The sequence below is a fragment of the Platalea leucorodia genome (assembly GCF_965183815.1).
Source record: "Platalea leucorodia genome assembly, chromosome: 7".
Lineage (NCBI taxonomy): Eukaryota > Metazoa > Chordata > Aves > Pelecaniformes > Threskiornithidae > Platalea > Platalea leucorodia.
The window spans coordinates 3,691,037-3,708,059 of NC_138829.1; the positions used below are offsets into that span (position 1 = coordinate 3,691,037).

A 17,023-nucleotide genomic window follows, 5' to 3' on the forward strand; every position below is an offset into this window, starting at 1 on the left:
GTTTGCCGCAGAGAGGAGCCAGCAGACCCCGCCGCCCCCGCCCCGCCCGGCCGCCCCACGCCGCCTCTGAGGGACACGGCGAGGGGGCGGCGCCCTGGGAGGCAGCGGCGGAGGAACCGGCGCCCCCCATTGGCCCAGCCTCCACGAGCCCCCCACAACGCGACGCTCCATAGGCTGCCGCCCACCCTGAGCCCGCCCCCTTCCCCGCCCACACGGGCGGCAGCAGAACCCGCCCTCATGGCGGCGTGAGAGGCGCATGCGCTGAGGTGCGGGGGCGGGGCCAGCGGGAACACGTGGTCCGGTTGACCCCGCCCTCCCCTTCTCGCTCGCCGTCCGGCGCGGCGGGGGCAAGATGGCGGCGGGCGGGCGGCTGTGCGCCCTGCTGTGGCTGGCGCTGGCGGCCGGCGGGGCCGCGCTGGGGAAACGGAGCTCTGTGAAGGTGCTGTCGGACGGCATGTGGCGGGAGCTGCTGCAGGGCGAGTGGATGGTGGAGTTGTGAGTCGGGAGGGGGTCGCTCGGGGCCCGGGGTGTGCGTGGGGGAGGTCTCTCGGCGGCCCGCCCTGAGGCCGCGGGGGACCGAGCGGTGCCCGTTCCTGACAGACTTGTGCCGCCCCCAGCTATGCCCCTTGGTGTCCCGCCTGCCAGAACCTGCAGCCCGAATGGGAGAAGTTTGCCGAGTGGGGCGAGGACCTGGAAGTGAACATTGCCAAAGTGGATGTCACGGAGCAGCCGGGTGAGAGTCTGCGGGGAGGGCCGGGCGCTCCCGGCCGCCTCCGTGCCCTTGGCCTTCCCAGGGCCCGGGGGCAACGCTCGGTGCCAGCCTGTCTGCTTTTAGAAAACAAGCAGAATCAGTGGGAACAGTAAAGATCTCTTCCTGATCTCTTCTGAAGGCAGATTGCCGTACGCAGACCAAGCAGTCTAGTCTTTCTTAAGAGATAAATGAAACAAGAGAGTTTCTCTAGAAAGTAACGTGGAGGATTTCAAGGGGGTTTTTGACCTTACTTTTTAAGCATCATACAGAACAGAAGTGTGGTTTCAGCCTTCCCTGCAGCAGTACTCCCCAAAAGGGAGTGCAGGCAGGCTGGTCTCCCTCAGCTGCAGCTCGCTGGTCTGAATTGCCCTCGTGTCTGTGTGGGGTTTGTAAAAAAGACCTTCCCCATGCGAGTACTTTTTTCCAAAGTCACATAAGAACTTTTGAAACTTGCCTCACTTGGATTATTTTCCACAAGCACTGGAGGTTGCAGGTCGTGTGGGAAGAGAAGAGAGCGTCTCTCTCTGGGGAGCTACAGCCAAAATAGTCAAGTAGAATGGTTATCCCCGGGCATCTCTTTTTCCCCATGGAGAAATTTTCTTGCTCTTTGTCCAGGAACTTTTCTTTCAAACTGTGTGCAGTACTTTGATATGCACAGGTTTGCATTTGGTCACAATTAAAGATTGAAACCTGGGAGCAGCTGTTTCTATTTCAGTGTATAACATATCTTGCCTTTTCTTATGTAAGTGCTCTGCTATTCTGAAAATAACTGTTTTCTTACAGGATTAAGTGGACGATTTATCATAACAGCCCTTCCTACCATCTATCAGTAAGTATGCAATGCAGCAGGATTTTTTGGAGGAGAGGACTCTTTTTTTCCTTTTTTGGGGGGCAAACACATGAGATTTACTATGCTCTTTAAGAATGTGAATTACTTTACACAGAGACAACCACTGTCTTACCTGCTCTGACCTTACAATAGTGCCAGATGGTTTTTTTCTCTTCCCTTCAGGCCTTATATATTCTCTTTTCATGGGTGTTTCTGTTTTGCAATCTTTTCTCTGTAGATTGATCTTAATACAGTTGTGTGGCAAGTGCATTAGGAAGATCGCTATCTTTTTATGGAATCACAACCTAAAGCTAGCCAAGATACATGTGGAGTCAAGATTCTAGAAATACTTGTAATCAAGTTTTTCGGAAAACATTTTAGAGCCAATATCATATAAAGCAAAGTAAAACTAAAAAAAAAAAATAGGCGAGGGGATGGGAGGGAAGATGTTGAGTGGAAGCAAATGCTGCATGCTTGGACTGTCTGAAATAAAGGACATTTTATTGTCTGTGTTTTACAGCTGTAAAGATGGAGAGTTCAGGAGATACCAGGGTGCAAGAACGAAAACTGATTTCATAAATTTCATCAGTGACCAGGAATGGAAATCTATTGAACCGGTTTCATCATGGTTTGGTCCTTCCTCTTTCCTGTAAGTTTTGCTATGATTTTTATAATAAATTGTTGTCAAACGTTGCGCACTTTAAGGACGTGCTGGGACAGGTCCTTAGGTGTGCCGCACCCGGTGCTGCCTCCTTGCTAGCAGCTCACGCAGCAGCTCTGTGCTGGTAAGGAGTATGTGAACGTGATGGGTGGGTGGTCATGCTCCTGCGTCTGCTGTGGGAGGATTGTGTGCGGTAGCGTAGCAAAGATCTTCTGAGCAAGGTTTACTTTAAGGCTTCAGATAGTTAGAGGTGGCTGTATTGGTTTACTAAGCTTTTGTAGGTAATTTACTGACGCGTGAAGTTTTTGTTTATGCGGCAGAAGGATGTTTTGCCCAGCTAAATTCTAGGAAATTAGCAATAAAAACTGGAAAATAATGTAGCAACGTAGCTGTAAGATATGGGCTGGCCATTTACGAAGACATCTGTAGCACAGTTAAAAGCAAAGTGGAAGGGTGAAGGAAACCTTCCTTTGTTGAAGGAAAAGTGAAGTGGGGAGGCTGTAGTCTGAGAAGAATCACGCTCTTTGGAATTCTTTCTAGTTTTGTGGCTTTGAAGTGCTTTTAGTTGTTGCGGCATGTGCTGTGTGGTGGTTTCAGAGTAGCTGAGTAACTGTGAGTGGTGAAGCGTGTTGGGGACGCCGTTGGTGGAGGCAAATGAACCCAATTGTTCATGGTTTTTCTTCTTTTAGAGTAATGATGGCTGAAACACCTCTGTGCTAACTGCGCTGTAGCAGTGTTCTGTTTATGAAGCGCTATGCTAGACTGAAATTTTACATTTTTTGTGGCTGTTCTAGGAAGCGCGGCATTGTTAACTTTGTCTAGTCACAGTGCTATTTGAATCTTCAAACCGTGTGGTTGATCTCCTACAAAGTAGTAGCCCACGCCAAGGAACGTGTGAAACGGGGTCCTAATTTTAGGTTTAATAAGTTTTCTATTAGAAGTGTACAGTGCCAGCTCCATTTTTTGTGCATACTGAAACAGTATGCAGGCTTCTTCTACGACTCCCTCATTAGCAACTGAGGTTGGCTTAATGTTTCAAATTCTCCTTTCCTTTGCAGATAGTGAATACTTAATGCTGCAGTTTCACAATAACAGGGAAATGTCAGAATCGGCAGGATATACACGGCAGATAGCCTGGTCTTTTTCACTTGTATGTAAAATATGGTTAAACTTAACTGTCTGATGATCTCTCAGTTCTTACAGAACCTGATTTTTCTTACAAGGTTAATTTTTTGTTTTAATAAAATCTCCAGATGCTTAGTTCTTAATACCTTGAATGAAGTTTGAGCTGGCTTCTCGTAGACTCTTGGTCCAAATATAACTTAGAACATAAAGGAGAATAACTGAAATTCATATGTCAGCAGATCCAAGTCAAGGAGGGTTGTGAATTCGTAGTTGTCCATATGTGGAACGTTAGACAAGCTGATGTTGGTACCGAAGGTAGCTTCATGGGAAACGAGTGTTTATTGAAGTAAAAGACAAAACAGAAGATAAAAATCAAAGTGGTTAGAAGGAAAACCAGACATGAGCAAGAAGTTGTTCAACGTGGGACTGAATAATGTCCAGTCAGGCAAAGCAGAAGATACAGGTATGTGACTGGCTTAAAGATGTTTTCAGTGACTTTTTTCTGCTTTGTTTCAGGATGAGCAGTATGTCAGCTTTGTTTCAGCTGTCAATGTGGATCAGGGTATGTGCTTAGATCTATACTTTATTTTATCTTAACAGGCATGGTATTCACCTATTCTTGAAATGATTCTCTTGTCTTTTATTCCAGCACTGCCATGGGTATTTAACAGAAAATGTTGGAATACCGGTCTGGGGCTCGTATGCTGTTTTTGCGTTGGCAACTCTGTTCTCGGGACTGATACTGGGACTTGTAAGTGAAGCACTTGAAACAGATCGGCTTGTGACTACTGTGTATTACACTAATGCTGCCTTTGCTTCAGCCTTTAATAGTCAGACCAGTTGTTCTTGGGGTAGCCAGCTCTCTGAGCTGGAAGACAGGGACAGGGAGCAGAACGAAGTCCCCATAATCCATGGGGAAATGGTTGGTGACCTGCTGCACCACGTAGACACGCATAAGTCCATGGGGCCAGATGGGATCCACCCAAGGGCACTGAGAGAGCTGGCAGAGGTGCTCACCGAGCCACTCTCCATCATCTGTCAGCAGCCCTGGCTCACCAGGGAGGTCCCGGATGACTGGAGGTTAGCAAATGTGATGCCCATCTACAGGAAGGGCCAGAAGGAGGATCCAGGGAACTCCAGGCCTGTCAGCCTGACCTCGGTGCCGGGGAAGGTCATGGAGCAGATCATCCTGAGTGCCATCAGGCAGCACGTACGGGGCAACCAGGGGATTGGGCCCAGTCAGCTTGGGTTTATGAAAGGCAGGTCCTGCTTGACTGACCTGATCTCCTTCTATGGCAAGGTGACCCGCTTGGTGGATGAGGGAAAGGCTGTGGATGCTGTCTACCTGGGCTTTAGTAAAGCCTTTGACACCATTTCCCACAGCATTCTCCTGGAGGAACTGGCTGCTCATGGCTTGGACGGGCGTACTCTTTGCAGGGTAAAAAAACTGGCTGGATGGCCGGGCCCAAAGAGTGGTGGTGAATGGAGTTAAATCCAGTTGGTGGCTGGTGACAGGTGGTGTTCCCCAGGGCTCAGCACTGGGGCCAGTTCTGTTTCATATCGTTATCAGTGATCTGGATGAGGGGATTGAGTGCACCCTCAGTCAGTTTGCAGGTGACACCAAGTTGGGCGGGAGTGTTGATCTGCTGGAGGGCAGGAAGGCCCTGCAGAGGGACCTGGCCAGGCTGGGGCGATGGGCCCAGGCCAACTGTGTGAGGTTCAACCAGGCTCAGCACCGGGTCCTGCACTGGGGTCACAACAACCCCAGGCACCGCTGCAGGCGTGGGGAGGAGCGGCTGGGAGCTGCCCAGCGGGAAAGGGCCTGGGGGTGTTGGTCAACAGCCGCCTGACCATGAGCCAGCAGTGTGCCCAGGTGGCCAAGAGGGCCCAGGGCATCCTGGCTTGTATCAGGAACGGTGTGGCCAGCAGGAGCAGGGAGGTGATGGTGCCCCTGCGCTGGGCACTGGTGAGGCCGCCCCTCGAATGCTGTGCTCAGCGCTGGGCCCCGCACCCCAAGGCGGCCATGGAGGGGCTGGAGCGTGGCCAGAGCAGGGCAGCGAGGCTGGGGCAGGGGCTGGAGCACAAGGCTGGGGAGGAGCGGCTGAGGGAGCTGGGGGGGCTCAGCCTGGAGAAGAGGAGGCTGAGGGGAGCCCTCATCGCTCTCTGCAACAGCCTGAAAGGAGGCTGGAGCCGGGGGGGTCGGTCTCTGCTCCCCAGGAACAAGCGATGGGACGAGAGGGAACGGCCTCAAGCTGCGCCAGGGCAGGGTTGGGTTGGGTATTGGGAAAAACTTCTTCCCCCAAAGGGCTGTCAGGCCCTGGCCCAGGCTGCCCAGGGCAGGGGCTGAGTCCCCATCCCTGGGGGGATTTAAAAGCCAGGGAGACGTGGCGCTTAGGGACTTGGCAGTGCTGGGTTAACGGTTGGACTTGATGATCTTAAGGGTCTTTTCCAGCATAAGTGATCCTATGTTTCTGACATGCAGGATATTTGGAGGTTTAAACTTGTCTTTCTTTGGTTTCAGATAATGGTGTTCTTAGCAGACTGTATCTGTCCATCCAAAAGGCACAGACCACCACAGTACCCTCATTCAAGTAAGCCCACTGTATATGTCTAAATCAGTGAAGCTGTTTCCTAAATCTTATTTAATAAATATCAGTATGTAACTTGTGTCTGTAGGACATGAGATTTAGTGTGGAAGTTTACACTTGTGATTGATGCTTTGCTTTACCTGCAGGTGTTTGCCCTTAGGGTTTATAGTGGGTTTTGTATTTAGCTAAAGCTAAACTATTTTTAAAAAACTTTTTTAGGAGATAGAAAAATGTTTTTGCAGCATTTTCATACCTGCAAGACAGGAAATTCCATATGTGCAGAGAGATAAGACTAAAAGTTTTGAGTGGAGCTCTCAGTGTTGCTAAGCTGGGGTTTTGCCTAAGTTTTAGGGGCAAAGTGAGTATTAAAAGTTAATTTTTCTCTCTGTGGATACAAAGTGATTCAATTTGGGATTAGTCTCTGGAATTTTTCAAGGTCATCTGAAAAAGTCATGGAAGAAGATCTGAATGCTGGTTTATGGTTTGTAGGAACCTGACTCATTTTTTTCAAAGCTGGAGGAAGTTTTATATTACCTTGCCTAGCTAGTCTGTAATCTGTTAATACCTGGCCTGTGGGTAACTTCATGCTAGCGACAATTCTACCTAAGGTCGCAGCTTAAGTGACTGATATTGGAAAGTGCTTCCTGGATTAAATTCATTCAAATTCTGTGCTAGCCCGTGATGTTAAAAAAAGTGTATTTCACATGGTAGTGGTATTTATGTGTGTATTTTCCTTTTTCCTTAAGGAAAGCTAGCTCCAGAGTCAGCTCAGCTGCTGAAAAAGCTGGATGAAGAGCAAGAAGCAGATGAGGAAGATATCTCAGATGATGAAACGGAGGGTAAAGAGGTGTCCGACAGAAACTCGTCACCGAGTGCTGTGAGGCAGCGCCCAGTGAACACTGCTGCTACAACGGATAAATCTTAGCTGTATTTGTGTGCAGGATTAGTGGTTGAGTCACCAACTCAGAAGGAGCTAAATGTCAAATCCTTCAGCTTGAAGAGAAGAATGACTCCTATCATGGTAATATTGATGCATTTCATGAATTCAGAGAAAAAAAAAAAAAAAAAAAAGAAAGCATCTTTGGCATCAGGTATTCCAAACTAAAACATGCTGTTGCAAATGCTGAAACTTCTCCTGTCTGTGTGCAGGGAAGTGCCGAGAAATAATTTATGTGGCTTCTTGAATGACTTGTTCTATAGGGATTATTTTTTTTTTAACAGAATGTAAACCAGTGTACTTGTTGCATTAGGGAACATTAGCAAGGAAAATGCACTAACCTGTTTGCTGTTAAAGCATTCAAAAAGGTTTCTCAGTATAAATCTATCTAGTTGTGCTCTGAAGAAACGCTGAGGGGGAAAGTTCCCTCAGTTACGGGACACGTTCCAGGCTTTTTATGTGACAAAAACTGCTTTCTGCTATGACAATGAGTGCTACAAACCCCCCAATCTTTCTTCTTCCAAAGAGATGAAGGTTGCTGTCTTCATGTAGAGGAACAGAAGTTGCCCTCTGAACAAAAACTAGAGAGCTTGTCTTTGCCGTCCTCCTCCCAGGTGGAAGTTACCACAAGCGCTCTGTGTAGTGTGGATTCTCTGGCTGACCAGAAACCTGCTATTTGCCTCGATTTCTTTTAGAAAACGCTGTAGAAAACCCTGAGCTGCTTGGCGAAGTAACTCTTCTCCAGAAAAAATTACAAGTAGCACCACGAAGTCTCGTTCGTCTCAATGACTCTGATTCAGATGGGAACAGTTTACAGGCAGGCTTCTCTGCTGAGCGCAAATCCTATCCGTTCATCCTGCTGAGTGGCAGTAGGACTCTGCTTATTTTTAATACATCATCAGTAATTTCTGCTTAATCAAATTTTACTGCAAATCCAGTCAGGCCGTACCTGGCCTGAAGTTGAAATAACTGCTGCTTAATTTCTTTTACAGAAAGTCATCTTTTCTCTTTTCACAAAACCATCTTGAAACAATATACCCTAATACTTTCTTTAAAAACCTCTAGTCTACTGTTTTCTGTATGGTATTTGTTTTCACTCCGTGTAGAAATAAAACGAATGCACACGCGCATTGGACCAGTGTTATCTTGCATCGCTTGTAAAGAATTTTTCATATTCTTTCAGTTAATTTCCAAAGTATTTGCAAGGGAAGGGGTAGCCTAATGCTGAGCACACTTAGGTTTTTTGACAAGCCTGTTCTGGCTGGTTTTTTTTTTTTTGTTTTGGTTGGGTTTTTTTTTTGTTTGTTTTTGTTTTCAGTTGTCTTGGGCGTTTTTTTACATTGTTCATCTGAGTGGGTTTGCAGGACTGGCAGTTGATAAATCTGTGTCAATAGCAAACCTGGTTGTGAGTAATTAAGACCACAAACGGAAATGCTCTTGGTATTTTCACTGCAGCCAGGCTCTCGAAAGCCAGGCTCTCGAAAGCCAGGCTCTCGAAAGCCAGGCTCTCGAAAGCCAGGCTCTCGAAAGCCAGGCTCTCGAAAGCCAGGCTCTCGAAAGCCAGGCTCTCCTAGTGATTATTAAGAAGGCAGAGCATCAAACAAGGAGGTCGTAGTGAGCTCTGTGAGATACAAAAGAAAATTGGGGAAAACAATATTCCGAGCTCTTGCAGGCGAATCGGCTCGTAAAGCTGTTAAGAATATGCCGTGTTCGTTGTCAGTCTTGAACGCTTCTTTGTAAGTGGTGTTTTAAGTATATCCGATAGATGATCGTTCATCCTCCATGTTCTGAATGGCTCCAGGTGATTCAGCTAGCCAAATGTCAGAGTGAATCGTCAGGCAAGATCTTAGGAGAGTAAGAACGAGCCCCGTAAGGTGTCCTGGAACCTCCTCCGTTGACTCTTCCTTCCTTTTTTCTTTTTCTGAACATCGGTGCTCCGGAATGACTTACGACTTTAGTGCTGGGCTGTGTTAGGAAGATACTAACTGATGCTTGAAAGGGTTCTTTTGGTTAAAATCTGAGTGTTCCTGTCATTTTTAGATATCGAACTTGTCCTGGTGTTTGAATGAAGACCACTGTGTGCCGTGAAAGCCCTTAAGGTGTTGGTCTTGTGGGATTGCCTTAAATTCTCTAAAAGTTTAGATCTTCGCCTTTGTCACTAGTAAAATAAAGCAATAAATCTGTGATTTGCTAAGGGGAAGTAGTAGCACTGTCTCTGATAAATGGTGTATTTCGTTAGTTTGGGGAGGGCTTGAGAAGATGGGACACAAAAGTGCTGGATGCTGTTGTCGGGGAAAGGTGTTGAATTGTTTTCAAAGCTGAACTACATGGGCTAACTCCACTTGGGATATATTTAAATGTAGCTGTTATAAATGCAGGGGTTTCTGATTCTTCAGTTACTTGAAAACTGTGCAATATCAAAAGTATATGCTGATAACCTTTGGCTAACTTTTAATTTTAAAAGAACAACCAGCCTTTTTTTTTTTCCCCTTGCTGTACTTCTAGACTCCGGGTTTAACGACAACTTGTAGCACTGATTTACCTTGCCTTTGCCTCCTGCACACCTACCTTTCCTTACTGCCTCCCTGCCTCGGGCAAGTAACCGAATTCCAAATTCCAATTCTTAGCCCTGGGTGTTCCGAGTTGCGGGAATCCAGCCTCTGGGGCAGACCCGTGCTTGCGATCACCCCGACTTCTGCAAGTTCTGTTTTGATTATCCATAGGCAGCCTCTCTTTGCTGGTCTCTGTAAATCTTGTTGTTCATATTTTTAATAATGTTATGGGTTTGTCCTGTGAATATTTAAGTTTCTTGATTTTTTTTTTTTTTTAAAAATCTCTATTCCAAAGATGTTTACTGAGGCGGAGCGAAGGTTGCAATGTAAGAAATGTGCGTCGGAGCCTGTCCTTTGTGCGTACTGATGATGCTTGAACATCAATTTTGTAAAAGCCAGACTGCCCTTTCCCTGTCATCACCTTGATCAAGCATGTCCAATTTAATGCCAGAATTAATTAACTGTAACAATACTTTTTTTTTTTAATGTTTCAGAGAGTCTTCAAGTAAAAAATAATCACCGGCTTTGGATTCCTGTGTCCGTGTCTTTTTTAAGACTGTATCTTGCTGTTTAGCAATGAAGCGAAACTCCAGCTATTTCCACGGAAGAAATAACATTGCAACATACAGCTAACAAACCATTTCTGATAAGTCTTTTCGAAAAGACAAGTTTGAATAACGCTTCAAACTAAAGCTGCACTGAGGTACTTGTGTTTTTGCAGTTGAGATCGGCTTGAGCAGCTCAAGGTAGCGTGAGCTGACCGCTTACCGCTTTGGTTAGCTGGTTTGTGTGGTTTGGGAAGGAGCTTTCGCCAGGCTTGGACAGCGATGGCAGTAAAACGGGCTCTTGTGTTGCGGAAGGAATGTAGGCTGGAGTTGACAAATGACGTTTCAAAGTCAGTTCTTTGTAACTTTTTTTCTGTATTTGCGTAAAATGCATGCAAATCGTGTTTCAGCTGCCGCCGGACTCCTCCCCTCTTCCACCCACACCCTGTGTATCACGTCTTGACCGCTGAAGGGGTCAACATCGGCGGGTTTATCTTGGAGTGGGAAACTTAATCCAGAATTGTCTGAGTTCTGAGATGCAAGAGGTTTCTTGAGGAGGAGACGCATCCAGAGAAGGTGTGCTCAGAGCACCGCTGAGTGACGGCCGTCTCGGCGCAAAGCTTGTCAGCAGGGAGTCTGCCTGGCCTGGTGCCGCGCTCTTTCCTCCCTCTCCCCTCTTAGGAGGGAGCGTTGAGAGCACGGGCGCTCCGTGTCGTGGCTCTCGGTCTGAACGCCTGGAGTTTTCTGGGAAAGTGCAGTAATACTCGCGCGGTTCCTCCCCGACAGGAGCAAGGGATGCGTATTGCCTGGGGAATTCAGGGGATGCTCGTGCAAGCCGAACTTCCCTGCTCTTCCACTCGATATATTATGTATAACAGAAAATAACAGCCAGTCGAAGGGAAAAAAGGAGGTAAAAGTCCAATAGGAATATATTTAGATACGGGGACTAGCCTGATGAGAAACAAAAAAGCAACTGTATGCTTAGCTGGCAATCTGCTTACCAGATTGCCAAAGTCAGCCGTAGGTTTGGGTTTGAAACTGGAACGGTTTCAGTTACGACACGGATTGATGGGGAAGCGGACATCTCGGTATGCTGTGGCACTGCTTCGCTCTTCAGAAACACCCAAGTACAATGACAGTATTAATTTTAAGGCTTCTTTATCTAAAGCAGAGGGAATCTGTCTCCTGCAGCTGTCTTATCTCCTTGTCCGCATCAGCTGAAGCTCTTGGTTTGACCTGAGCAGCGTCCCCTTCGGCTCTCCCCTGAATTTTACTTCTGACCGCAATTCTGGCTCACACCGCACAGCCCGCTCTTAGGTCGGCTTCTCTTTACCCTGCTCACCTCCTCATCTTGCTGTGGGCTTTATCAACTTCAGTCACTCTCTAGAAGAAGAGATTCTGCCTCGGTCTGCCCTTTTTCCTCACTTCTCCACACTGAGCTCTTCAAAACTTCCCAGATACAAGTTTCATTTCTATGATGTAGCATTGCTTATAGACATTTTCTTAACTGCAAGGCCGATCCAGAAAGCCGGCTCTTAGGCATGCATCAGATGTTTAATAGCCATCTTTAATCTGTGAAAGGGATAAATATGTTTCCTTTATCTGGTGAAGCGCTTGAGTATATACGTATCCCTGTTGCAGCGCTTCTTGTATTTGACCTTAACCTCTTGCCTACAGAAGCCAGCCTCCCAAAAAGCCCCTAGAACCCTATTCCTGGCAACGCCATAGCCTGCGCACGGGGATTTGCTTTCTGCTCCTCTCCTACGGATGCTGAAGTTCTCTGTGCTGGGACATGGCTCTGGCCAGAGAGAAGGTGCCGATAATCGTAATAACGAGAGGAACGCTTGGTGTCGGGGCCCCGTGTGGGCTGAGCGCGAGGCAGAGCACAGCCCCGACCTTCCCTGCGGCGGGAAGCCGTGCTTTTCCTTCGGAGAGCCCGTTTCATCGCGCAGCCGCCGCACACGGGCCTTGGAGTGCCGGGAGCAGCCGCTGGGCTCTGTTAGCTGCCCCGGCATGTCAGGCTCCTCAGGCTGAAGTCATGGGAAGCATCTGGGCTTCCAGTTCCACCTTCCCAAGGCGCTGCCTGCCCGAGCCCCCGGAGGAGCGCTAGGCACGCGCCGAGGGGCGGCGGTGGATGCGGGCTTGGTGGCAGCTGATGCCCTTGAAGTGACAGCAGGCTCTAAAATACCTGTGAATATCAGAGGGGAAAAGACCCCAGTTAGATCTTCCCGGTGTCTCTTTTTAAAAGGTTCATTTGTAAATTAAATTATGCCTCCTATATAAAGAAGTGTTAAAAATGCTAGATGAGAACGCATTAATGCAAGATCATCATTAAAGATAATATGTTTGTTAGCTGTGCTTTTCCTTCCAGGGTCTGTATGCTTTGCTGAGCCTGGACCTCCATGTCCTTTGTTTTCTCTCTCGTGTGACTGGTAATTTCTCAGGAAGATTATGTCTCTGGATCTTCCTTTAAACTCCTCGGCGTGCGGGGTGGTTACTCCCCTCCGAACGCTTGCAGTATCCAGACTATCAACTGAAGGGAAAGGGGCGTTCAAAGTAAAGATTTCTTCTTGCCCGTGGCTGAAATGGCAGGGATGCAGGAGCCGTTTCCACAGGTCAAGCTCAGGCGGGGTGTCCCTTCCCCGCTGTGTTCCCAGCACAAGCGCAGGCACCGCAGCGACGAGGAAAGGCCGCTCGCCCCGTTGCTGTCGCCGCACAGGGCTTGATCCGTTTCACTGAAGCTCAGCCCTGCTATTAGCACCGCTGGTGTAAATCTCTTCCACCTGCCTCCTTGGACTAGCCGAGATCATCTTCACTGACAGACCACAGCGCGTATTTATTTTACAATTGCAGGCTTATCTGTCCAAAAAAGAAAAACCTGAGGAGGCCAAGCGCTGGTTTTGGATGGCCTGAATCCCCTTGATCTTCTGCATCAACGGGGAGAGCCCGGAGCCACCAGAGATGCTGGGTACGAAGAAACGGGCAAGATGCGATCCACAGCTGTGCTGGTGGAGAAGCTGTACCGCAGGGGTAAGAGGGGTGCGAGGACCTGTTTGGCTCTTGGTGTGACGTTGTTACTGCCCGAGAGTGAATGACGGCTGAGCCAAGCCTTTCCTTACCCGTGCCTGCTGAGCCGCGCTGGTCTCTACATGTAGGCTATCGCGGTCCTTGGGTCTCCCGGGAAAATATCACACATTTCCCTTGTGGAAGCTTCCTGGCTGTTAGACTGATTTCTTAGACCACTGGAGAAGTGTTCTCCAAGGGTAAGTAACTGCTTCCTCCTCCTCCTCCTCTTTTTCCCCATCTCGTTGTCAAGTATTTGGGAAGGACAGGCAGTGTGGTCTTATACAGAGCTTTTTTTCTTGTATTCGAACAGGACTTTGTTAACAATATCTTGAGATGAACTACTCAGTTTTAAGCAGGCTTTGGTGTGGGTTCTACAGATGCCCAGCTGATCAGAACGAGAAATTACATCTGATGTGTCCACCTTGGGCTAGAGCTTCTGCCTATGGCCAAAGATCCCAAAGGTTTTGAGTTGCTGAAGGATCTGTTGTGAGTGGTGATGCTCTAACACAAGAGCTGATTAATGAAATCCCGTGTGAAGATGAATAAAAGCAAAGCGTTTCCGAAATGTCTCTTGTTCAGGGAGAATGATCCGTGTGTAATCTCTGCTATGGTATATTTTTAAATACAGTAGTTCGTAGTCAGTTTGATGTGCGTGGTAGGCGGCGTGGTGACAGGTTTCTGAAGGAGCTGTCTGGTTTGGTGCATCAGTTGTCAGAGCCCTAGACAAGGATGATCCATCCCCTTCCAGATCCATCGAGGCCGCAGGCAGTTGTCAGCCCAGCCGGGAGCGGGGAGCGATGGCTGAAGCCGGCCAGGGCCCCCCCGAGTGGGAGATGAGTTTTTCTTGGAGGTTTCTGTATGTTTTCTTAAGCGCAAGAGACGGCAAGAACAAACCCTGCCAGGAGCTGTCGGCCCCGGGGGAAGAGTTGTTTGTCTCGATGCTCTGCTGAAGTTCTGCAGCGATGACTAAAACTCAAACCACCATGGGGTGGTGTCGCGAGACCTTGCTGGGCTGGAGCTGCCAGCACAGCACAGCCATAATAAAAACATCTTTTTTAACATTATTTTTGCAGGATATGCTGATTGAAGTCCTTCAGCTTGTCCACGATGTCCTACGGTCACTTTTGGAAACACCTCCTTTGTCTTCTGCACGCCCAGGCAATCGGGAACCCGGCCGTAGCCAGGGTTTCAGCTCCTGGTGAGGCTGGGGCCGGCTCTGGCTGCAGGGCTGTATGGGGAGCACAGGTGGGGTCCCCTGCCTCGGGAGGAGAAAAGGGCATCGCTCTTCACTTTTGTCCATTATAATTAGGTAGTTGACCAAGAGCTAACGCTCATCACGCCGCTCTAAGAACCTCAAAGGCTCCAAACGGAGATCTGCTCCATTCTGGGTATGTATATATAGATTTTTTTAAAATATTTTTTTTTTAAAAAGGGCTTTGGAGCACGTCTCCCAAAGGGTTGCTCTAACTTTGCTCTGGAGAGTTGGGGAAGAAGCTGTGTGGCCAGAAGGAGAGGAAGCGAAAGGAGCCAGCTGACCACGCGGTGGCAACATGGAGATGCTGCAGTAGGATCGCTTGGACCTGCGTTCCGCTGGAGGCAATGTTACTGCTACAGGGGGACCTGAAGCAATTTCATAGCTTAAAAGAGGATGGCAAAAGCACGAAATGTATATATTCTTGGTTGTTCTAAAGGAGACAATAGGTATGGGATCAATACGTACCTGCGAGTAAGCTGTGTCGCCTTTTGCTGTGGGTGCCTGTAGTGTGGCTACGGGGCAGGGACCAAACAAATGGGAAAAGCAGGTTACCGACCGGTGAGAATTTCCCAAATGAAAGGACGTTGGGAAATGAATGATTAACACTGAGCTGGAGGAAGCAGAAAGTCACCTTGCAGCAATATGGGGAGGTAATGATAGAAAAGGAAAATGTCTGACTCCTGCTTTGTGCTTTGGGCGGATGGACTCATTTTGTGGTGACTGGGATCATCACGGGAGCTTCCAGTCCTGGGACAAAACATTGAACAGGGCAGAGAAAAAAACCTCTTCTTTCTCCTCTATTTATAGGAGATGGTGTGAACCTGCTCTGGCTGGTCCTGTTTCCATGCGAGACTTTGCTCTCTTCCAGAATAAAGCGTCACGTATGCCAGGTGTATGTAGGTGCCCTTTGGGTGTCGTCCCCAGCGGGTCCGTGCCTCGCAGGGAGGACCTGCTCCTGCAGGTAGACGGGTCGCAGCACCCTCAAGAACACATCCCCAGCGCTGCGGCACGTCTCTTCGCTGGCCAGAGCACGCTGTCTTCAATGGCAGGTAATTAGGCTGGATCGATGGGCTCAGGCCACTGGGTGAGGTTCAACAAGGCTCAATGCCGGGTCCTGCACTTGGGTCACACCAACCCCAGGCACCGCTGCAGGCGTGGGGAGGAGCGGCTGGGAGCTGCCCGGTGGGAAAGGCCCTGGGGGTGTTGGTCAACAGCCGCCTGACCATGAGCCAGCAGTGTGCCCAGGTGGCCAAGAGGGCCCAGGGCATCCTGGCTTGTATCAGGAACGGTGTGGCCAGCAGGAGCAGGGAGGTGATGGTGCCCCTGCGCTGGGCACTGGTGAGGCCGCCCCTCGAATGCTGTGCTCAGCGCTGGGCCCCGCACCCCAAGGCGGCCATGGAGGGGCTGGAGCGTGGCCAGAGCAGGGCAGCGAGGCTGGGGCAGGGGCTGGAGCACAAGGCTGGGGAGGGGCGGCTGGGGGAGCTGGGGGGGCTCAGCCTGGAGAAGAGGAGGCTGAGGGGAGCCCTCATCGCTCTCTGCAAGGGCCTGAAAGGAGGCTGGAGCCGGGGGGGTCGGTCTCTGCTCCCCAGGAACAAGCGATGGGACGAGAGGGAACGGCCTCAAGCTGCGCCAGGGCAGGTTTGGGTTGGGTATTGGGAAAAACTTCTTCACTGAGAGGGTGGTCAAGCATTGGCACAGCCTGCCCAGGGCAGTGGTGCAGTCACAGTCCCTGCAAGTGTTCAAAAACCGTGTGGATGTGGTGCTTAGGGACAGGGTTAAGAGGTGGACCAGGCAGTGAGGTTAACAGGTTGGGCTCGATGATCTCAGAGGTCCTTTCCAACCTTAGTGATTCCATGATACGCAAGCAAGCGCGTCCTCAAAAGCTGTTGCCCTTTGCCCTCCCAGCTTTCCTGTGCTCCTTGCTCCTTTTTCTGCTGCATATCATGCTTGGCCGAGAAGATGGAGCCGGTGGAGAAGGGAGCCTGGGAAGGCAGGAGGTGGCTGGTGCCGTTGCTGGCTCCCGGCTCCATGGGGCAGGCGATGGGGGAATCCCAGGGCAAGAGCAGCGTTTTGGCTGCTACGGGGCGAGCTGGGCTCGTCTGTGCGTGCTCCTCACCGGGGCTCTACGGCTGCCGGGCTGCGCAGGGCTCGGAGGGGAAGAAAGGCTCTGGAAAAGGCAGGTGGAGAGCAGAGCCGCCGTCCTGCCCCGGGGCTCCTGCCTCTGCTGCAGCTGCGGCTCTCTGGATTTTCTGCCCCGTGAACGAGGATAAAAACCAGTTTTGTCTTTAGGGCAGTAAATGTCAGTGTTTTTTCCCCTCCGCTTGCTGCGATGCCGTAAGCCAAATCGGCTCTGTGCCTACACCTGGTGTGCGTGTCCCAGCGGGATCCCTGCTGGAGCTGCCGGCGAGGCAGGGCGCTGCCGTCAGAGGTCCTGGGGGAGCACATCAGCCTGATCCCGCCTGGCCTGGCCTCTGCCAGACGGCAGGTACGGTATGCGGGGCTGCCCGCTTCCAAAGTGTCATCCCCGCTGCTGAAAATATTGCAGAAAATGCGGGCGCAGCTTAAATTGCCGAAGCAATTGAATACAGGAACATAGGGAATAATCCTGCCCCTAAAGAAGAATATGGGAACATAGCCTTGCTACTTAAATCCCTAATTTCCAAGTTCTGAGATCTGCTCCATGGTGTGTTTTGCTTGAATTAAATATATTGATA

At 49.5% G+C, this 17,023-nt stretch overlaps 1 protein-coding gene across 1 annotated transcript; it reads left to right on the top strand.

The window, feature by feature from the left end:
- The first annotated feature begins 341 nt into the window (after nucleotides 1-341).
- On the top strand, nucleotides 342-7,029 carry TMX1 (thioredoxin related transmembrane protein 1). Its single transcript, XM_082317694.1, has 8 exons — nucleotides 342-495; nucleotides 618-733; nucleotides 1,535-1,580; nucleotides 2,101-2,229; nucleotides 3,883-3,928; nucleotides 4,016-4,117; nucleotides 5,888-5,957; nucleotides 6,701-7,029. The coding sequence occupies exons 1-8, from the start codon at nucleotides 353-355 to the stop codon at nucleotides 6,877-6,879; spliced, it is 831 nt and encodes a 276-aa protein (XP_082173820.1). The 5' UTR covers nucleotides 342-352; the 3' UTR covers nucleotides 6,880-7,029.
- The last annotated feature ends 9,994 nt before the right edge of the window (nucleotides 7,030-17,023 follow it).